The sequence below is a fragment of the Stenella coeruleoalba genome, assembly GCF_951394435.1.
Source record: "Stenella coeruleoalba genome assembly, chromosome: 11".
NCBI lineage: Eukaryota > Metazoa > Chordata > Mammalia > Artiodactyla > Delphinidae > Stenella > Stenella coeruleoalba.
The window spans coordinates 25,570,345-25,593,293 of NC_137157.1; the positions used below are offsets into that span (position 1 = coordinate 25,570,345).

General features: G+C 42.0%; 2 protein-coding genes across 9 annotated transcripts in view; one reads left to right on the forward strand and one right to left on the reverse strand.

The window, feature by feature from the left end:
• Positions 1 to 8,392, reverse strand: part of VEZT (vezatin, adherens junctions transmembrane protein) — a 70,224-nt gene extending 61,832 nt beyond the window's left edge. For all 7 annotated transcript variants that reach the window (XM_079936189.1, XM_079936185.1, XM_079936188.1 and 4 more), the window contains exon 1: positions 8,270 to 8,392. In XM_079936189.1, the coding sequence (XP_079792315.1) occupies positions 8,270 to 8,368 (99 nt within the window). In that variant the 5' untranslated portion in view covers positions 8,369 to 8,392. The remainder of the gene's footprint in view (positions 1 to 8,269) is intronic.
• Positions 8,393 to 8,836: 444 nt separating this feature from the next.
• Positions 8,837 to 22,949, forward strand: part of FGD6 (FYVE, RhoGEF and PH domain containing 6) — a 111,790-nt gene continuing 97,677 nt past the window's right edge. For both annotated transcript variants that reach the window (XM_079936000.1, XM_079936001.1), the window contains exons 1-2: positions 8,837 to 8,940; positions 15,168 to 17,592. In XM_079936000.1, the coding sequence (XP_079792126.1) occupies positions 8,925 to 8,940; positions 15,168 to 17,592 (2,441 nt within the window). In that variant the 5' untranslated portion in view covers positions 8,837 to 8,924. The remainder of the gene's footprint in view (positions 8,941 to 15,167; positions 17,593 to 22,949) is intronic.

The window sequence follows — 22,949 nt, forward strand, 5'->3', positions numbered from 1 at the left end:
AATAGACATTTCTCCAAAGAAGATATACAGATTGCCAACAAACACATGAAAGGATGCTCAACATCACTAATCATTAGAGAAATGCAAATCAGAACTACAATGAGGTATCACCTCACACAGGTCAGAATGGCCATCATCAAAAAATCTACAAACAGGGCTTCCCTGGTGGCGCAGTGGTTGAGAGTCCGCCTGCCAATGCAGGGGACACGGGTTCGTGCCCCGGTCCGGGAGGATCCCACATGCCGCGGAGCGGCTGGGCCTGTGAGCCATGGCCGCTGAGCCTGCGTGCCCGGAGCCTGTGCTTCGCAACGGGAGAGGCTACAGCAGTGAGAGGCCCGCGTACCGCAAAAAAAAAAAAAAAAAGAGAAGCCATGAATAACATAAGTAATAAGACCTAATTAGGTCACTTACATTAAGTCATTTAATACTCACAACTGCTCTATGAGATTGATACTGTCATTTCTACTTAATATTGAGAAAACTGAAACACAGAGAAGTTAAGTAAACTGCTCAAAATCACACTAACTATTATGTACTGGAGCTAGGATTTCCCATGCTGTCCAACTCGAGTCTGTTCCTTTGACAACTGTATTACACGCCCTTTCAGAATAAAAAAAGACTATCAAAATATCCCCCCAAATAGAAAACTGGAACTAAGCAATAACCATAAAAGAAAAGGAACCAATGGACATCATCCATTCCCCATATCCCCAGCAAAGGCCTAGACCAGGGGTCCCCAACCCCCAGAGCCACAGACCAGTACCGGTCCGTGGCCTGTTAGGAGCTGGGCTGCACAGCAGGCGAGTGAGAGAAGCTTCATCTGCCGCTCCCCATCACTCGCATTACCACCCGCACCATCCCCACACTTCATTCCCCACCCCACCCCTACTCCCCCCACCCTGCCCTGCCGCCCGGTCTGTGGAAAAACTGTCTTCCACGAAACCGATCCCTGGTGCCAAAAAGGTTGGGGACTGCTGGCCTAGACAGTTTAAGGGCCAATTTTAGCTATGCCCTCAAGGAATAGATCATTCCTGAAAGGTAGCAGAATATGTCCCCCCAAAATTATGTCATTGGGCATATTGATTATTTTGAGCTGTAGGCACTTGAAAAACAGCACATGAAGGGGAAAACTTTCTCTGAACTCTCCCCCTTATTCTGCCTAAAGACAAATCTTCCAAAAGGAACTCAATTATCATAAATCCCTTCCCTGGGAGTTTCATCAACTAGAGAAGATTGAGTCATCACAGGAGAGGAGGCTACACCCAGACAAATTTTGTCGTATCTCCCATCTGTTCTTCTAAGGGTCCATTTATCTTTCCTAAGTAAACATTTACTCTTCCCTAAGAGGTCTACACCCCCTCCCCCCCATATAGATGCTATCTGAGCCTGAATTCCAAGCCATCGAGTGTTAGATTCCCCTGGGTATCGACAAAGATTCTTTCTTTAATCAAACTTTAGTCAGGCTCCTGAAATTTCTCCTAGGCCTACCTGTGCACTTCCTTGCAAAATCTAGTTTTAACAAGAACCCTGGTATGCCAGTTTAGCAAGCGTCTCCCATCCGCCACAACTGATCACCCTCAATATTGGGTTCCTCATCTTCTACCATTCCCCTAGGTGTAATCATGCCCCATAGGGGTAACAGAAGCTAGTGACTAATAGAGATTCTTGAGCTTGTCTTACAGAACAACAGATAAGGGAACAGCTTGTTAAAACCTCTCTGCTTATAAACTGCCTTCACTGATCAGCTTGCTTTAGTTTTTTCCCCTCTCCTTAACTGCATACCCTCCAAGCTTCACATAGCTTAGGTAATACACCACAAGACACCTTAACCACCCCACAGATAACACCTCGGATGTATGGGGTTGCTATGGTAACGGGGGCAGAGACTTAAGTTGTTTTTTCGGAACTTAGAGTCAGCTCTTGTTCAGTTCGAGCTAAGACTGGTTGGGACCACGGGCCCTAACACTGGGCCTGCACAGGTGTTGGATGAATGCTCTTTTGTTGTCAGAGGGCCAAAACCTCCACCCCCAAATCATGCTAAGCACCTCCATTTTTTAACATGCATCCCTGGAAGAAGCATATAACCAAGATGTATCTGCACAGAACACCGACTACCTCACTTTTCCCCTACCTCCAATCACCTTTCCTCACACCTAAGACCACCCTGATCCTTTACCCCATAAATATCCCACCTTTGGGAGGGTGGATTTCAGACTTGTTCTCCTCCCTTGGCTGCTTTGTGAATAAACTCTCTGCTGCAAACCTTGGTGTCTGAGGTAACAGAGGTAATGTCTGACTACCCTAGCCTGTCTTCACCAAGAATCCCGTTATATTGGTTTAGCCAAAACCCCTCCTGACCCCGTGTTTCCTCTTAGTAATTAAATTCCCATTTATCCATGCTGTATTTGCAATAGAACCCAGTTCTATACTGAGGTCTCTTTCCCCCTATTGTATGTCCTGAATAAAATACGTTTAACTGCCTTAACTACTGTCTAGCTCTGTTTTGTTTTGTTTTTTTAAACAGTATCTCCCATGTATATATGCAGTATACGTGTTGTTAAAAACAGGACAACAGGCCCCAAACGGAGTCACTTATACTAAGATCCACCTTACCAAATCAAGACTTAATTACACTTTTGGCCTTTCCAAGAAATGTAACTGAACAGGACCTGTGGAGCCTTCCCAGGACAGAGCCCCTCCCCCATATCTTCTGCTGTAGCTCCTCTTACAAGTGCCAAGATAACAGTATTCCATGCATATTTCCTGAGCTTTTCAGATGCTAAAACCACCACCACATGGAAGAAATTAGCTACTTGATGATCATGAGCCTGTAGCCCCCAGACCTACTGGTACCTAAGGATTGATAATGTTAACTGCCCTGTTACCTCAAGATCAACCAATCAGAGAATTGTGCATGAACTGAGATGCCAGCACATACCCTGGGATGCCCCTCCCCTCCCCTGACCTTTAAAAATGCTTTGCTGAAACCCTTCAAGGAGTTAGGGGTTTTTTTGGGGCACGAGCCACCTGTTCTCCTTGCATGCCCCTGCAACAAAGCTTTCTCTGCTCCAAACTTCGACTTTTCGGTTTGTTTGGCCTTACTGGGCGTCAGTCACAGGAACCTGCGTTCGGTAACAGAAATAGAATCTTAAGCCAGTCAGTCAGGAACTACCCAATCAACACTAGTGAGGTAATCTGCCTGACAGACCCGTGCCATCCCCTAAAAGAACGTGACCTTGACACAAACAATCCACTCTTTTTTTTAAATTTATATTTTTATACAGCAGGTTCTTATTAGTTATCTATTTTATACATATTAGTGTATATATGTCAATCCCAGCCATAAAAAGGAACGACATTGGGTCATTTGTAGAGACGTGGATGAATCTAGAGACTGTCATACAGAGTGAAGTAAGTCAGAAAGAGAAAAATATCGTATATTAATGCATATATGTGGAACCTAGAAAAATGGTACAGATGAACCGGTTTGCAGGGCAGAAATAGAGACACAGATGCAGAGAACAAATGTATGAACACCAAGGGGGGAAAGTGGCAGGGGTGGGTGGTGGTGGTGGGATGAATTGGGAGATTGGGATTGACCAATCCACTCTTTGCTAGCCTAACTTCCTTGTCCCACTCCCTTCTGCCTACAAGTCTTTCATCTTTTACAGATCCTGGGAAGAAGATCCTTTCTGTCTGCTGGATGGGACGCTGCCTAATTCATGAATCGTTGAAGAAAACCAGTAAGATCTTTTAAATTTACTCCAGTTGAATTTTGTTTCCTAACAATGTTAATAAACTTTTGTTTTTCTTTTGTTAATCTATCTTTTATGACAGGGGTCTCAGCCAAGAACTCAAAAGGTAGAGGGAAAATTGTTTTTCCTCCCCTGTATTCCCAGTTTGTAAAATCGGTCCTAGAGCACAGAAAGTGATGGGAAGCTGCTTGACTCATTTAGGAGGCAAGCAATAAAAATGCTATTGGAATATTCAATACTGTAAAGATGTCAGGTCTCTCCAAATTAATCCATAGATTCAAAGCAATTCCAATCAAATCTTGGTAGTTTCCTTTTTCTAAAGTGAAAATGATAGGCTGATTCTAAAATTCATTCAGAAATACAAAGGGCTAAAAATAGCCAAAGCAATCTTGAAGGAAAATAAAGCTGGCTGGTTTTATTCTATCAGACACTAGTATGTATTATAAAGTTAAAAAGTAATTAAAATAATGTCGTATAGGCACAAGAATGATCAAATTAACCAATGGAAAAGAGAATACCCAAAAACAAGGCCACACATACAAGGTATCCTGATTTATCACAAAGGCAACATTGTAGTTCAGCGAGGAAAGGATGGTCTGTTCAGAAAATGCCAGGCTAGGACTTCCCTGGTGACGCAGCGGTTAAGAATCTGCCTGCCAATGCAGGGGACACAGGTTCAAGCCCTGGTCTGGGAAGATCCCACATGCCTCGGAGCAACGAAGCCCATGTGCCACAACTACTGAGCCTGTGCTCTAGAGCCCGCAAGCCACAACTACTGAGCCCACGTGCCATAGCTACTGAAGCCCGTGTGCCCCGAGCCCGTGCTCCACAGCAAGAGAAGCCACCACAGTGAGAAGCCCGCGCACCGCAATGAAGAGTAGCACCCGCTTGCCACAACTACAGAAAGCTGGCACACAGCAATGAAAACCCAACACAGCCAAAAATAAATAAATTTATAAATAAATAAATAAAGTTGTTTCCTGAAGATGGAAATTCCTTCTTAAAAAAAAAAGAAAAAAAAAAAAAAGAAAATGCCAGGTTAACTAGACATCCATGTGGGAAAAAAACATATGTTGACCTTTACTTGATACCATACAAAAGTCAGTTCCAGACGGATAGCAGATCTAGAAGCAAAAGGTAAAATAAAGCTTTTAGAGAAAATAATCTTTGTCACCTTAGATCAGGCAAATATTTCTTTAAAGGCACTAACCATAAAAGAAAAAGGTTTATTTGGATTATGATAAAGTTAAGAGCTTCTGTTCATTGAAAGACACTATTAAGAGAGTGCCACACACCTCCTGAGATATTTGAGGTACACAGATCCAACAAAGGACTTATATCCAGTATATGTAAAGAACTCCTTCAAATCAGTAACAAGAAGAGATAATCCAAAAGGAAAATATGCAACAAACTTGAATTGGCTTCACTAAAGTGGATACAAAACTGGTCCTTAAACATATAAAAAGACTCCCCCTTTCCTTATCAGAGAAATGCAAATTAAAGCCAAGAGGAGATACCAGTACACACCTACCAGAATGGTAAAAAGAGAAACTGAAATTAGCAAGTGTTGGTGAGGCTGTAGAGCAACTGGACCTCTCCTGTACTGCTGGTAGGAATATAAATTGGTACAACCACTTTGGAATAGTGTTTGGCAATATCTACACAGGTGAATGTATATATTTCCTATGACTTAGCAGTTCCACGTCTAAGTATATACTCAACAGAAATATGTTCAATAAGACATATATACTAAAAGGTTCATACTAGCACTGTTCATAATAGTCTCAAACTGGAAATCACCCGAAGACCATTAATAGTAGAGTGGATTTAAAAATGGTCATGCATTCACATGGAATACTACAGAGAAATAAAAAATGCTCACATGACCATATGGATGAATCTAACAAACAAAACCAGAGAGCAAAAAGTCAGAGCAAAAAGAGCATATACAAATGGAATTGCCCAGTGTGTAAACTATAAAAATAGACAAAAGGAATCTAAGTTAGTTATTACAAGTCTGAATTGTGGTTATCTTTGGGGTGGGGAGAAGTGACTGAAAGGGAGTAAAAGGGAGTTTCTGGTGTGCTGGTTGACGTTCAGTTTCTTAACATGGGTACTGGTTACATGGATGTATTCAACATGTGAAAATTCATCAATCTGCACATTTATGATTTGTGCACTTTTCTTACGAATATCATGCTGCAATAAAAATTAATGTATGTGACAAAAAGCAAATAAATTAAACTACAAACTAAAAAAAATTTCTAGAAGTATAGTACGGTTAAGTAACATATGAAAAACGTATGCAAGGGACTTCCCTGGCGGTCCAGTGGTTGAAACTTCACCTTCCAATGCAGGGGTTGCAGGTTTGATCCCTGGTCAGGGAGCTAAGATCCCACATGCCTCACAGCCAGAAAACCAAAACATAAAACAGAAGCAATATTGCAACAAATTCAATAAAGACTTTACACCGGGTTCACATGAAAAAACAAACAAAGTAAAACACATGCAAGTCGTAAGAAGCTAACATCCAATAGTAAAATGAGCAAAAACTACAAAAAAATGCTCAAGAAAGAAATAAAAATGTTCCCAGTAAATGCACAAAATGTAAATTAGAACAACAGAATGCTATTTTTCCTATAAAATTAACAAAGATTAAAGGAAACTAATAAGGTTGCTGCTGAGGATTTGGTGAAAATACTCCTAATGGAAACTTGATAGGTATAACCTTTCTGCATAAGTCTTAAAAAATGTTCATATCCTTTGACCCACTAGTTTCCCTTCTAGAAATTACTATAAGGAAAAATCAGAGATGCAGTAAAAGATGGACTTATGTCAGTGCTGATTACAATTGTATTTTGAAACAATATAACCAAGAATGGGAAAATAGTTATATTATGATACACATACATGATTGGATATTATGTTATTGTTTTCAAGGAGTAATGAATAGGAAAAGACTCACTGAAAAATACATATAAAATTCTATGTGGTATATTTTTTGTGTTTTAAAAAATATCAAACATACATTTGAATAGAAAAAAGTCTGTAAGAACACATACTATAATGTTAACAGTGGCCATCTGTGGGTGGCAGGAAAATGAGTGATTTTAATTTTGTGGCTTGTTTTCTACAATGAAATGTTCTTTGAGCATGTATTACTATTATACTCAGATATCTAAGAATAGGGTAAAAAAGTATCCACCCACTTTCCTCTCTCTAGCAATCTAAGCAACATAGATTTTTGTCTCTTCTTCATCTCCCACATTCTATCTTGTAACTGTTTCCTCGATTTTACCTTAGAAGTATCTGTCCAAGCCATTATTCAATTATTTCTTCTCTCTTTTCCAGAACTCAGGCGCTTGCCTTCCCTACTGACCTCCTCAAATCCAGGCACTCCCTTTTGGTAAAAGAGCCCTATCTTCCACTACTTCTTCATTCCAGCCCCATCAAACCACTTTATATAGCGACACTCCACACTCAAGTCCCTGAAAAATCTACACCAGGTACTTTCACACCTCCCAACCTTGAGATACTGTTCTCTTTCCTTATAATGCATTTTCTCCCTTCCATCTCTCTAAACATATTCACAGTTCAAGATCCACCTCCAATATCCATATACTGGGTGTAGTGTCTCCGAGGCCACAAGAACAGACAGCGGTTTCCAAATCAATCCTCCAATGACAGTTTGTATATGTTTCAACATTTACCATTCTGTACTATTTATTGCGTAGCTCTCTGATGGTATGGAATGAGCCGTTTCTTTTCTTAAATTTCTTAAAATCTTGTCGGATGAATGGATTTTAGTAAAGTATACATACATGCCTTATACAGGGGTGTGACTTTTCACCTGTGTCTGATAGACAAATGGCAACAAAAACACTAGACTGTTTTTTTGTTTGTTTTTGTTTTCATTCAAGATGGCAGAGAACGTCTTAAAATAGTCCCACACAAAAGCACTCACACCCGAGCCTCGAATCAGAAGAACTAGCTACACCTAGCGCAAAGCAAAGGACAAAAGAATTAGATGCTGAGATGCCCCGGCCCAAATCACCCACAGTAGGTCCCACACACAGATCTTAAACCACGGTATAAGAAAACAAAAACAAAAACAAAAACTAGCACCTGCTGCCTCCATTCCGAGGGCCACGCCTCGACCGCGAACTGTGACCTGGGGCATTTCTGGATACTGACCCGAACAAATCGGGGACTAAAAAGGGGGAGGCTAAATCGTACGGGTGAGTAGGAACAAGCAGGGTTCTAGTACACCGGCCTGGCTGGGAATTCTGGGAGGGCCCGAGGCAGAGGCCGGGCGCGGCGAGAGAGCCTCAGGCTACACCTGTCAGGCTGCGTCCAACATTAGGCCCGGAAATTGCCGAGATTCGGTGAGCGAGGCCGGCAGGAGCGTCACCCGATTCCTCGCCCCGGGATCTGCCTCTCGCCCGGCCTCCTCGCCTTCTCCCTCGTCCTAATCAAACAAAGGCAATTCACACGCACCGCCATTTTCCCCTTACCTCAAAAACCACCTCTTCGTCAAAATCCGGTGTCATCCTTCTCCGCCATGCCACCCGCCTCAGCACGATGGGAAATGAAGGCGGGAGAACCGGCTGCATGCGCCCAGGCGTCTGCTTCTGAAGGTCCCGTGAGTCCAGAAAACTACAATTCCCAGCATGCCTCACAGCTCACGCCCCTTTTTCAGGCCCGCTCATTGGCGCTGAGCTTGAACGTGGGGGCGGGAGGGGCGGGAACGGGCGGAAACTCGGGCCCCCTGATTGGAGGAGGCTGGGGCTTTTGTCCGCTTTTTACGGCCGCGACTAGCAGGGGGCGCCTGGAGCTCTGATTTTTTTTTTTGGAGCTGGAGAAGGGCGCGCGCCGGCGAAGCCGCGGTGAGCACTGCTCGTGTGCGCGCGTGGCCGTCTGCCGGGAGCTCGGCTGGGCGGCGCTCGTGCCCGCCCGCCCGTCGCCGGCGGCTCGCGCCCGGGAGCGCCGCCGGGTCCCCGGAGCCGGCCGCGTCCTTTGTGCGGCGCTGGGGTTGCGCCTCGGGGCCGCGGGACGGAATGTGGGCTCTGCCGGGGCTTTTCTCTTCTGCCCAAACTGTTGAAACAATGGACTGTAAGGGGAGCGGGGATTGAGGGGGGCGAGCGGGGAAGCGAGCTGCACGGGGGAATCATGACTTCTGCCGCCGGTAAGTGACGGCGCTCGCGCTGCCGCTGGAAAGTTTGTAGCGAGCGCTGCAGGTCTCGGGCTCGGAGCAACTTTGTCCTCCTGGATGGGTTAGCGATATTCCCTCTACCTTTCCTCAGGACTGTGCGGAGGAGACGGTGTTTGCTGCCGGATTTTTTCGTCCCTTCGTGCCAAGAGGGGCTCTTTGGAAATAGTGTGTCTCTTGGGACCTCCTTTTAAAAGAAGACCGTGTTGGGGGCTCTTAGCGCCAGGTGAAACGGGAAATGTAAAGAGGGCGTTTACTTTTCTCTCCTAAAATTTGAGCGACTTTGCCTTTGCGTATGAAAATAGTTTAGATTCCCATGTTAAGAAATCAGTTATTCTAGGAAAGGGCAGTGTTCCCGGAGTGTTGAACTCGGCGACTAGACTGAGTGGCTTTAACCCCTAATGTCGACTGGAAACCCTGACCCTTATTAAGTAAAGAGGTTTAGACATTTTTACTCCTGTTTTGGTGGTTTTCCCCCGGTTACCTTGAGGAGCAGAGGAGTAGAATTGCCGATGCCAAGGTTTTGGTTCATCTTCATCCAATTTTTAATGGATTTTCCCCCCTATTTCTACCTGGTTAGTGTAGACAAAGCCTGATTTTTTGTCTGCCTCCTGTCGCCGTTTCCCTTTATCCAAATGGCAAAGCCTGTTGTATTACCTTTGTGTAGACTTTGAAGAATTCTGGACGTTGTATTTCTAAACATTCTGAAGGAACAGTTCCTATTTTCCAAAATAATTACTAAAGTGGTGTTAAATCCACTTATAAGAACATAGGTTAATTTTTAAGCCAGAACTTAATAACGTATTCAGTATTAAGAAACATTTTTGCCCACGTTGTAATAAATAAGCTTTCATTAGACATTTTATAGTAAAATAGTGTAAAGCTTCACCACAGTTACTTCTAGAACCAGCATGTAAGTATCAGATTAAATTTTCTTAGCTTTTCTTGGCATTTATTTTAAATTCCTGCATCTTGTAACTGTCAAACAGCACTCTAAATATTCTGGTTTGTATTCTTTCTAAAGCCTAGATATATTGGAGGTTGTACGGCTAGGTGTAGTCAGATTACAACTAACGAGGCAAGAAGTTTAGCCAATAGGAATAAGAAAGCAAGGGATGAAATGTTCCCATAATAGTATTCCTGAGGAAGATGTTGTGGATCTTTCCTTTTTGATGCTATATGTGTGTGCAGGAGATATGTCATCGTGTACTGGGAATTATGTTATTTATAAACTCTCTTTTCCTTACCAGAGGGAGGCTTTCTACTTACTTGAGGTGAATTATTTTCATCCTAAATTTCTGTGCCTCACTTTAAGTTTTATTAAGGAACAAGTCTAATTTAATTTCAATTTAAAGTGGTTGGAGATTTTAAAATCCTTCCAGCCAACTTTAACTCTCCTCTCCAGTGTCAAACACATTTAAAATTCATACCTTATATGTATCAGTTTTCAGTTCCAGTCCTAACAGTTTATAATGAACCCATACAGAAGCATTTAATTCTACATTTAAATATGTAAACTGGATCTAGGTCTCAGTCTGGAATTTTATTATTCTTTCATTTGAATGACCCTCGAATAATGCAGACTATTTTTATATTTTATCAACTTTATAATTAAAGAAGTCCACAGACATTTTTGTGGTGTTTAAAAGAGGGACACTTCCTGTGTTTAGCTGAGTTAGTTGGTTTTTAGCACGGTTTGCTGAGAAGCATTAACTACTTTTTCATTCTCCCATCTGTTAAGATTTATTATTTTTTCTCATGTCTAAATGGAGAATATGGAAAAGAACTGGGGTTTTATTTGTATCCTATTCTTATAAAATTATGTGTTCATCATTCTTACAAGCTGTTTATGATGCTCTTTGGAACAGTATTCAGAATTCATTAAAACTTTAGGAATGTTATTTGAAGTTGGGGGAGGGGATGTTTGTTTACAGGGACTCTAATCTGTGGTATTTGGGATGGTTGGCTTAATTTAAGGCAATAAGAAAAATGTAGAACATCTAAGATATATGTATCCTGAAGAAGAGCTTGCTTTGTTTTTCTGTGTCTGTGAAAGAGTAGGCCCACAATAGAGATTTTAGAATTATTGTAATCAGTATATGAAAAAAGGAGAGATAATTATAGAAATATATTTCATATATTTTTGAACATGTACAGGTCTCGGTGTACATGTGCTGTGCTTTGCTTTTTGGCTGGTCCAATAGCTAAGAAAGTGTTGCACGTGGACCGCCGCCATCTGTGTGTAATAGATGATGAGTGTGTTTGTAATTGTTAGTAAAATGGTACTAGTGCTTTACTTCTTACCTTATTTTTCCCTGGAGCCAAACAGCTGTGTAAATAAAAGATTTGCTGCTATGCTCTAAAAAGCTTTGGGTCTGACTGTTGATACAGTATTAATATCCAAAGGTGCTGGATCCATTTCCAAACATCGTGCACTTATTTCAAGAGTTTGACATTGGAGCAGACCGTAATATAAAGGCTTGTTATTTTTTGAGCTGTGTTTCTTTCAAAATAGAGCCACTAAAACATAAAGAAATAATTTTAAAATAAAAAAATAATAATGATGAAGGACTTCAAATATTGCTATTCTATGACTTAGTTGAACACTTGTTCCTACTAATAATTAAGAACTTAGGGACTTCCCTGGTGGCACAGTGGTTAAGAATCCACCTGCCAATGCAGGGGACACTGGTTCAAGCCCTGGTCTGGGAAGATCCCACATGCTGTGGAGCAACTAAGCCCGTGGCGCCACAACTACTGAGCCTGCACTCTAGAGCCCACAAGCCACAACCGCTGAGCCCACGTGCCACAATTACTGAAGCCCGCGTGCCTAGAGCCCGTGCTCCACGACAAGAGAAGTCACCACAATGAGAAGCCCGCACACCACTAAGAAGAATAACCCCCCCCAAAAAAAGAATAACCCCCACTCTCCGCAACTAGAGAAAACCTGTGCGCAGCAACGAAGACCCAACGCAGCCATAAATAAATAAATTTTAAAAAAGAAGAACTTATTCAGTAATCCTATTGAAGTTGATTCCTGTTAACTTTTCAAAATATTCTACATTTAAGTGGATATTGATTTCTATTTAAAGAAATATCTTGTTATTGAGATATAGTAAAGACTATGCGTATGTGGCAGCTCTGACTGTTCCCAGGCCCTATGTTTAGCATTGGGGATACAGCAAAGAGACAAAGTACCTGCCCTCCTGGAGCTTGCCTTCTAGTGGTGAAGACAGAGGGAGGTACATGGAAGAAAAATCACACAGGGCAAAGTGGCTAGAGAATCTAAGGGTTCTCCTGAAGCAGATATCTCCTGAAGTTATCATCTCAGAATCATTTAGGCTTTAGAGATCTGTTCAGCTCCCTCATTTGCAAGTAAGGAAACTGAGGCAACCAGTTCTCCACAGAGGCACACCCAGTTATGTTATTGGCCTCCTCCAATACACGGTTAGCTAAGCCAAAGCTCGCAGTTCTTTGTTTAATTCAGTGAGTATGTGTTGAGGCAGTTAGGTACACTAAGAACAGAGATTTATGGAAAATGATTGAACTAAAATAGCAAAAATTGGTTGGGTAAATGACCCTGAAGCTTTTGAAAAGGCTCTAAGATTCAGAAAGTAAAAGATTAATGAGACAGGGTTTTTTTTGTTTGTTGTTTTTAGTTTTTGTAAAATACACCTAACATAAATTTACCATCTATACTATTTATTTTATTTTATTTATTTTGGCTGTGTTGGGTCTTCGTTTCTGTGCGAGGGCTTTCTCTAGTTGTGCGAGTGGGGGCCACTCTTCATCGCGGTATGCGGGCCTCTCACTGTCGCGGCCTCTCTTGTTGCGGAGCACAGGCTCCAGACGCGCAGGCTCAGTAGTTGTGGCTCACGGGCCCAGTTCTTCCGCGGCATGTAGGATCCTCCCAGACCAGGGCTTGAACCTGCGTCCCTTGCATTGGCAGGCAGACTCTCAACCGCAGCGCCACCAGGGAAGCCCCCAATCTGTACTATTTTTTTTTTTTTTTTTAGGGTACGCGGGCCTGTCACTGTTGTGGCCTCTCCCATTGCAGAGCACAGGCTCCGGACGTGCAGGCTCAGCGGCCATGGCTCACGGGCCCAGCTGCTCCGCGGCACGTGGGATCTTCCCAGACCGGGTCACGAACCCGTGTCCCCTGCATCGGCAGGCGGACTCTCAACCACTGCGCTACCAGGGAAGCCCCCGTCTGTACTATTTTTAAGTGTACAGTTCAGTAGCGTTAAGTACATTCATACTGCTGTGCAGCCAATCTCCAGAACTCTTTCCATGTTACAGAACTGATTTCTTTTTTTTTTTTTTAATTCCTTCAAAATGCCCAGAGGTAGGATGTTTTCAGAATGCTTACAGAAATGAAATCAGTGTGATGGTCTGTCTGTTTTCCTTATCTTGAGTAAGATGGGAGGTAAGAGGCCTAGGGCATTCATACTTTTTCTTAAGACTTGACTTTATATGTCAGGAGTTTAATAGACCATTACACCAAGCTTTATCATTAGGCTTTGAATGGTTTTAAAATTTTTTCTACCTAAGAAAACAATAATAACACGCTTATTGAACACAACGAAATTGCATGGTGTTGGGAATTTGTATTGTCATTTTGGAAATACTTCATATCTTTTTTATTATAACATTATCCTGAGGAATTGAATGAGAAGGCATCTGTCATCAGGTGATCTTGGTTGAACAGAGTATTAGGGGTTTGAGAAATTCTTCCTCGGTTGGTAAAAGGAAGTAGAGCACCCTACTCTTTTTTTTTTCCTCACTACTCATGTCCCTGTAATATCTTCCCGGGTTGGAGTGTTATGACTAATTTCCTTTGTTGAAAAGAAACTCCTCACCAAGTGAAGAATTGAAGCCTCTGTGTATTCAAGTACTTAAACAATGTCCAGCAGATGATATTTTGAAAGGTTTATGTTTATGTTTTTCACTAACTAAGTTTTCATTAAGCGTTAGATCCTGTTGGAGGAACAAACATAAGTATAAGAAGTATAAGATAAAATATGTTTTACCTTGTTTTGGGAAATATGGGGTGATAAGTGATAGTGTAGGTAGAAAAACATAAAAGAACGTTTAAAATGAGGATGTTCAGAATCTGTGTAACTTCATTTTATAGGTCTTTTGTGTGAAGCTTTTTTTTTTTTTCTTTTTGCGGTACGCAGGCCTCTCACTGTTGTGGCCTCTCCCGTTGCGGAGCACAGGCTCCGGATGCCCAGCCGCTGCGCAGCACATGGGATCTTCCCAGACCGGGGCACGAACCCGTGTCCGCTGTATCGGCAGGTGGACTGTCAACCACTGCGCCACCAGGGAGGCCCTGTGTACCTTTTATTTAGGTTCCTGTAGGTTAGTAGCAGATCTTTGCAAATCTAGCACAGTGTAATAGGTGCTCATTGAGTTCTTTTTACATAATGCCAAGAAAGAATTGCTACAATAGGAATTATGGTCATCTTTTAAATGCACTAGAATAGTGGTTATAAATGAAGAGTACACAGCGTAATCACCTGGGGTAGAGCGTAGGCCTTGACTTTTTAAAAATAAAGCTCAGTGAAGGATTATAGTGAAAATTCCGATTTGACAACCCCTGCACAGAAAAAATGCCAACCTTATCAAGAGCCTCAAATATTATAGTATCATTACTTTTCAGTTTGGAAAATTTCTGATTTCTGTATTCCTTTTTAGGTTATTTTGTGGTTCTAGTGGAATAGGTCATTGATAAAGGGCATTCATACAATTCTACTGTATGTCATTGAGGTAGAAGAATATGTACTGCTTATTCACATGAGAAGCTTAAAGAGTTGCATCCTACATAAACCTTAGGCAGATTCAACTCTTAGCACTCAGCAAATGAACTGAAGTACCTTCTCCTACATACGGATCTCAAGCAGAAGCCAGTTACTGTATTTCATTTAGTGTTGCCTGAAGATATGGTAATCCATTCCAGAGTTAGAAGAAAAACTGTATTGGACTTATTAAGCAATGTACAATATATGCAAAGCTATGTGTACTGGAACTGGAGGGCAATTTAAGGAATTTTCAAGAGTAATAATAGACTCTGAATAATATAATATAAACTACCTAGTAAAATGCAAGTTCAGCATATTGTCAAAAGTAAAAATGTCATCAAATTTAATCATTTATCTTATGCTTTGGTTTTTTGGTTATCAGATTTTTTTTTTCCTTTCTAGAGATTAAGAAGCCACCAGTGGCCCCCAAGCCAAAGTTTGTGGTGGCAAATAATAAGCCAGCTCCACCTCCTGTTGCACCTAAACCTGAGATCGTGGTTTCTAGTGTTCCACAGTCAACAAAGAAAACCAAACCAGCAATAGCTCCGAAACCAAAAGTGCTGAAGGCCTCACCCGTTCAAGACATCAGGCGGTCACCATCAAGGAAAATCATCGTGAACCTGGAAGAGCATAAACAGGAATCCCCTGAAAGCATTGACAACTCTAGCTGCAAAAACAGAGGGCATCAGAGCAGTGATTATATTTTACCAATGTGTTCCTGCCGTTCTGAGTGTAACCATAAGCTTGGAAATAGAGAAAATTTGTGTGTCAAGCAGCTTGTCTTAGGGCCCCTGGAAATGCATGAAAATTTAGAAAATAATAAAATTGGTGAGTCCTCTTCAGCTATAAAAACTCAGCGTAAATGTGATTCTAATGATGAAAAGATCAAGAGCCAGAGTGAAGTAGTTTTAAAGGCAAGCATCCTGGAAGAGAAGCTCAAAGATGTTTTAACGCAACGAACGTCACCTTTTATTTTTCCACAGAAGCACAGATTCACAGACAGTCCAGAAATGAGTGATGGCTGTAATTCCAACAGACAATTCAGAATTGAATTTGCAGATTTGTCACCGTCCCTGTCCAGCTTCGAAAAAGTTTCTGATCATCACCATTGCCACCTACAACTTCCTAGTGATGAATTTCAAAATTTTGAAGCTAATCAGGGTGACAATGAAAAAAGCAACACTCACTTTCATTCATCTGAACAAGAAGCTCTAGAAAATGGTAAAAGGAGTACTTTTTTATCTTCAGATGGAGATATTAAGAAATCAGAAGTCAAAGACCTTGGTCCCTTGGAAATTCACTTAGTGCCATACACCCCCAAATTTCCAACTCCCAAGCCCAGAAAGACACGTGCTGCACGCCTATTACGCCAGAAACAGATAGATACTCCTAGCGAAAGTAACGAAGAACCAGAGAATGTAGACAGTAGCTCTCTTTGTCTTTTTGAAGATAGTTTGAAAAACAATAAAATCAGTGTTTTTCATCGGAATGTTTTGTGTAACCAGGAACAGGTGGACAAAGTGAAGCCAGGAAATAAAAGTGAATTGAATGTGGACTTTAACGGTGACAGACAAAACTTAATCAATTCACAAAAACCTTTGAGTCCTGAAACATCTTCCTTTGAAAATATGCCATCTCCTTTAGAGACAGACTCTAATTTGAATTCTGACAAGACAGGAGATGGTTCTAGTATGTCACCTGCTGTGGACAAAAGGACCAGTTTTATAAGATGCAGTACTCTATCTATGAGCCTGCCCAAGCAACTCAAATTAACCTGCACCGAACATTTGCCTACTGCCTGTAACCGGGGAGTGTCTGCCCCTCAACTGCAAAAGGAATCTATGATAAAAGATGAAAGTTCCTCAAGAATTGTCCCCAAAAAACCTCAAAGACACAGCTTACCTGCTGCAGGAGTGCTTAAAAAGGCTGCCTCAGAGGAGCTTGTGGAGAAAAGTTCTTATCCCTCAAACGAAGAAAAAAGTTCAGAGAAGGGTTTAGAAAGAAATCACCTTCAGCATTTATGTGCCCAAAACCGTGGTGTGTCATCCTCCTTTGATATGCCTAAACGGGCTTCAGAGAAGCCAGTGTGGAAATTACCTCATCCTATTATACCCTTTTCAGGGAACCCAGAATCCTTAAAGTCTGTTACTGTATCCTCAAACAGTGAGCCTCCCACTGCCCTGACCAAGCCTAGAGCAAAATCATTATCTGCTGTGGATGTGGAAAGGTGCACTAAGCCTTGCAAAGACTCTCAAAAGAAGAACTCTTTAAAGAAGTTGCTCAACATGAAGCTGTCCATCTGTTTCATGAAGAGTGACTTCCAGAAATTTTGGTCCAAGAGTAGCCAACTCGGAGACACAACCTCAGGCAGCCTTGCGGGTGGGGAGAGAAAAGGGAGTGAAAGTGATTGGCATGGCTTGTTGGTAGAAGAAAAGAGAAATAAACCCATTAAGGCATATTCGGCAGATAACTATAGCCTGGAATCCCAAAAGAAGAGGAAGAAGTCGCGGGGCCAGACCAGTGCAGCTAATGGACCAAGAGCTGAGTCTTTGGATGAACAAATGCTCTCCAGGGAGTCATCCTCGCAGGCACCTTGCAAATCTGTTATAAGTGGCTGTGCGCCGGAGTATGAAAATATACGCCATTATGAGGAAATACCAGAGTATGAGAACTTGCCATTTATTATGACTGTGGGGAAAACTCCAGAGCTGGAATGGCAGAATTCCAGCAGTGTGGAGGACACTGATGCAAATGTGTATGAGGTAGAAGAGCCATATGAAGCTCCAGATGGCCAGCTGCAACTTGCACCCAGACATCAGCATTCCAGGTAACACTTAGGTGTCAGACAGATACCACCCTTTTGCTTGCATCACTGAAATTAACCTTCAGCAGCCCTGTGAGGTAGGTTAAGATCGCATACGTTGGAAAAAAATCACTTCCTGAGGGAGTGGTTTAGTTAAGCGTATGTTAAATTGTTTCCAAAGTGCAGTCTCTTTTTATCATATAGTCGGGATGGGTGTTTGCAATGCAGCCTTTATGTAGTTGACTTATTTTAGTAGCTGATTCAAAGAATTTGAACCAGTGGTAGTAGTAGTATAGGTACTACAAGGAACACCTAGAACAGAAACATCCCAGTTCCTCTAAAGCGCCAACTTGGAAGTCATAGCAAGAACCTACGGGAGGAAATTGGCCAATTCAATGAGGTTTATTTGCTAGGTGTAAGAAATCTGTGAAGTTTTTGAAATCTGTGTTTACCTATGTTGCCCTTGTCAGGTAAAACCTCTAAATTTGCAAAATTCACTACTCTTTGAGGATTAGTTATTTTACTTGTTGAAGGCTAATTAACAACTTCAGATAGACATAGGAAAAATGCAGGAAAAACATAATTACTGTCCTTTCTCACTTTTGTACGTGTACTTCCTACCTCTGGTGTACCGACTTCATCTGTCTTAACTGAAACCTGTGGCCTCTCTCGTTGTGGAGCACAGGCTCCAGACGCGCAGGCTCAGCGGCCATGGCTCACGGGCCCAGCCGCTCCGCGGCGTGTGGGATCTTCGCATCGTGTGGGATCTTCGCATCGGCAGGCGGACTCTCAACCACTGCGCCACCAGGGAAGCCCTTCCATGTGGTTTTTTGTTTGTTTGTTTGTTTGTTTTCGAAACCTTGCACATTCTTGATGGTCCTGCTCAGCAACCCTTTGCATCATGAAGCTGCTACACTTACTTAGTGGGAAGTGTTTATTTCCTATTCTGACTTCCCAGTTATGCTGTGGTATCCTTTATCTCAGTCTGATTTATGGTAGAATTGTCTGATTGGTATTCGGTTTTAAGCTCTAAGCGTTCTGGTCATATCTTTTTGTCCTGCATAAGGCCAAGCAAGGGTCTTAGTAGGAATCAGTAGATGTTGGTTGAGTAAGTGAGAGAATGAGTGAAAGAGAAGGAAAGGAGGTAACTGTGGAAGCAGCTTCCTTCTCTCTCCGTAGTCACAACGGGAGCCTTGGCATTGTACTTAACGTGTTTTGTGTTTAACACGAAGTACACAGACCCTTTTTGAAGTCTTCATATTCTTAGGTTACTAACTTCAAGCCTTTGAGTGCTTAGGTCTTAAAATAGGACTTCTGTAGAAATAGAACACATGTGGCACATAGCAGAGGCTCAAAAAAAAGGATTATTGGGTGAATTGAATAAATCAAATTATTAAGCAAAAATCGCATCAAGTAAAGTGAATTGTTGTTTTCACTTTCAGATGGTCTCCTAGCACTTTTCTTTACTCAATCCTCTCTGCCCTTCCTCCTTTAACCCATAAAAGACTTACCTTCCTTGTCTTACTTCCTTTTCTCATATCTGATTTCATTCTGTTTACAACTGTCTACTCTCTGAATGTTAGTACCTAGGCAAAAGCCTCTCCCTTGGCATAAACATTTCAATGGAGAGTGGAGTTAAGTATCCAACTTAAAAAAAAAAAGTCTATTTTCATGCCTGCTTTTCTCACCATGGAACAATTTTGTTGGTACTGCCCTCCTTTTAACAAGTTTTTGTGTATTATTTTGTGTGTGTTTGTGTATGTAAGGAATGAATTTGGCTTCTTTGTGACATACTACTATCCTTAGCTAAGATAGAGTTTTTCCTTGAAATTGGAGGTTTGGCCCTTAGTGTCAAGTTTCCTGTTGGCCCTCAGGCTTAATCTGAAGGGTTTGTCATTATCTCTAACACAATAAACTTCTAGAACTTGTTCTTTTGCCTTTAGGGCACTGCTGCTCGGGTGGGGGGAACCAGCATGGAAGGAGTTAAGGTTCACAGCCAGCCAGTGCAGCTGGATGGCATTCATAAGGAGGGTTCTTTCTCAAGGCCACAGGAAACCGAGGGCGGCTTTGGACAGGTTGAAGCTGTCAAGTAGGGCAGCCTGGTGAGGAGTGGGTGAGCTCTGCTTTTGAATTTTGCTTTCCATGGAGATTTTTGTTTAGGCCTGGAGCGGGGAGGCCTAAACTGGCTTGAGATTCCTAAAATGTGCCAGCTGAATCAAAAGCCTTAAGTCATAGGGCCATACTAACAGTTCTGCCTGGGAGGTTGTACCTTTTGTAAACAACATCACGTAGAAGGAGAAAGCAAAATTCAAGCCTTCATGAGGAGGACACCTGGCCAGCCCAGAATAAGGTAAATGAGAAGTGGGGCATCCGTTTCAGGTGAGCTGAGTGGATCCATGTGGAATCCTGTTTGGGAATATGGCTGTTGCAAATATAGACCTGTGTTTTAGAGTAATTAACTCAGAATCCAACACCCTAGTTTTCTAAAATGATAAGAAAAAACACAGATGAACCCTGTTTAAGATTCTTCTGCTGAAGTGAATCAAGAGAGTGTCTTTAACAGTTTCTTAGGCCTCGGGGAAGAGGTTTTGGATCTTACAGAGGGGACTGATTCACAGACTCACTAGTTTTACTGAGTCTACATATATAACCAAGAAGATTCTGGATTAGTAAACAGACATTGGCCAAGCTTGGGGTAGCCCATATGGTCACCTTCTTTAGAGTATAGATGTTTCATGAATCCAACTACTTAACATTTACAAATTTATAACAACGTGTTTATAACTTATCAGGAAAGAATTACAGGCAGCCCCAATTCCAAAAAGGATTGTGTTCTAAAAGTTCATGATAATTTGGAACTCAGCATGAGTTTTCCAAGGAAACAGTTGTGGAAATGGTGGTAAAGGTCCCAGTTTAGTCCCCCAATTATATTAACCATTACGGTACTGGCTTCCCCTTCCCTCTTCCCAGGAAAATTCTTCCTCTCTGTGCTTTGTGCTGATGCAGGAGAGTTGGCCAGGGTGGAGTTGAGCACCGGGATGTCAGTGGAGCAAATCTGCTGCTTCTGAGGCTACAGGGTTTGTGGAAAGGGTGAGGTGACTAAGGAAAAATGAGGAAATTGGGGGCTGGGCTTGCGGTGAGAAAGACTGTCAGGCACTGAAGGCACTGCGAGTGATAAGGAGAAGGGAAGGGCTGGGTGGTTGGGAATTAGGCTGCAGTGGATTTGCTTTCCCTCTTTTCTTCTTTATTATTCCTATCCCTCCCCTTTCACCCTCCCCAGTCTCCTTTCTCCTGAGTGTAAGAAACTGAGGGAGGGGGCCTGGATGGTAAGGAGTGGCACTAGGAAGGCTGAGCGGCCAAATCTCAAGGGGAAGGAGGGTGAAGCCAACGAAACATAGCTTTAGGTATTCCCAGGTAAGTCATCATTGGGCCATTGCTCTGGGTTCTCAGAAGCAATTTTGTCTGAAGTAAGATTGTGAGCCACTTTGGAGTATTCCAGTGCGTTTGGGGTATAGTTACCCTCTTCCTTGATATGTTTCAGACATGATAAATCTAAAACAACTATCAGACAGTGGGCCTTTTTCTCTCACTGGCATGCAGGTGATGAGTGCTCATTTACTACTGTTATTTAAGAAGTGTGATTTCCATAAGGAAGTTCCTCAAGTTTGGGCCTCTGATATTAAAGAGTTAGGGACAAATCGCAAACTATTCGTGCCCAAACATTGGAATTTTCCTCTTAAAAGTGTAGCCGATTTCTTGATTCTATAACCAAGAAAAATTTTCCCTGGAAACATTCCAGGGTTTTCCTCCGTTGTTTTAGTTTGTCCTTATTACAAGCACTTGGAAGAAAATGTGTGGTAATTGGGTTTTCCTGGGTAATGTAGCAAGTCCTCAGTTTATTTACTGCACAAGGCTGACCATGTGTCAAGCACTGTGCATTCAAAGGTGGAAGGGGGTGCTCCTCCCTAGGAGTTTCTGCCCAGTGAGGTGGCTCAGTTATAGGACACATGGTTTTGGTAATCCAAGCTTTGTCTGAGTTATATCCGACGCAGGGTGCGTGACTTCACAGAGATGGTGACACTTGACCTAAGGCTTATAAAATGGACATGATTGGATTTGGCATTTAGGAGGTCATTTTCTAACCTGGGTAAGAGCAGCTTCATTGTTTGTTTTCTCCCTATTTTAAACACAAAACTGGGCTTAAAGAGCTGCCGAATGGTATTTCAAGTCTCAAATCCCATTGTGGCATTTGTGTCATAAATCTTCAGACCCAGTCTAGAAGCTATCTCTCTTGGGTTGCATTTACCATCTAGTGGTATTGTTGGGTTTTAATATAATGATGAAAGTATAAATTAATAACCCCTAGTGAGCATTTCCATGGTTGTCATAGCACCACTGAGATTAAGCTCGCTTAGAAGGTGAGGGTTGGGACTCATGTGTCTCAACAGCAGCCCTTTCCTGTAAGTTATTTTCAGCATCAGCTCAGGAAATATCAAACATTTGTATGGCTCTTTAACTCTGTGTTTCTTGTGTTGGAACCATAGCCACACAGGTTTGGCAAATCTATTTGTTTACACACTTACCCTACATTTGAAACTGCGGATTTTATTTCTTGGCAGTAAAGCTTTTCTTTTTTCCTTTTAAATACGTATTAGGAATTAGTTAAAGTGCAGTATTTTGTCCAACTACATTACTTTGGTTTCATTCTTGCCAAAACAGATTAAGTGATATTTTATCAAATATATATGTTTTTAAGTGATAGAACGTCACTTTATACTTTTAGAGTGCATATTTTTAGCCAGAGATGGAAAAACAAACATCCTACATTGTGATTGTGTGTACACACACACACACACACACACACACGCATCCTGTCTTCCTTGGTAAAAATATATTGTTTTGAGATAGCTTACATTTGCACATTTAGGGGAAAAAAGGTGGCATTATTTTTTGAGATAAATGATTGTTTTTCCATTGCTAGGTTTTTATTAAATTTTGAATAGTAAAAATCAAATATGTATTTTAAAAATTTAGCCAAGGTTCTCATTTTGTTTTCATAAAATTGCAATTAGAAATTATATCAGTGGGGCTTCCCTGGTGGCGCAGTAGTTGAGAGTCCGCCTGCCGATGCAGGGGACACGGGTTGGTGCCCCGGTCCGGGAGGATCCCACATGCTGTGGAGCGGCTGGGCCTGTGAGCCATGGCCACTGAGCCTGCGCGTCCGGAGCTTGTGCTCCACCACGGGAGAGGCCACAACGGTGAGAGGCCCGCGTACCGCAAAAAAAAAAAAAAAAAAATTAGTGATTTTCAAAAATGAACACACTGAACAAGGAGGTGGAGCTGGGGCACAGGACCATGGATGTGTGTCCAGTGTGGTGTAT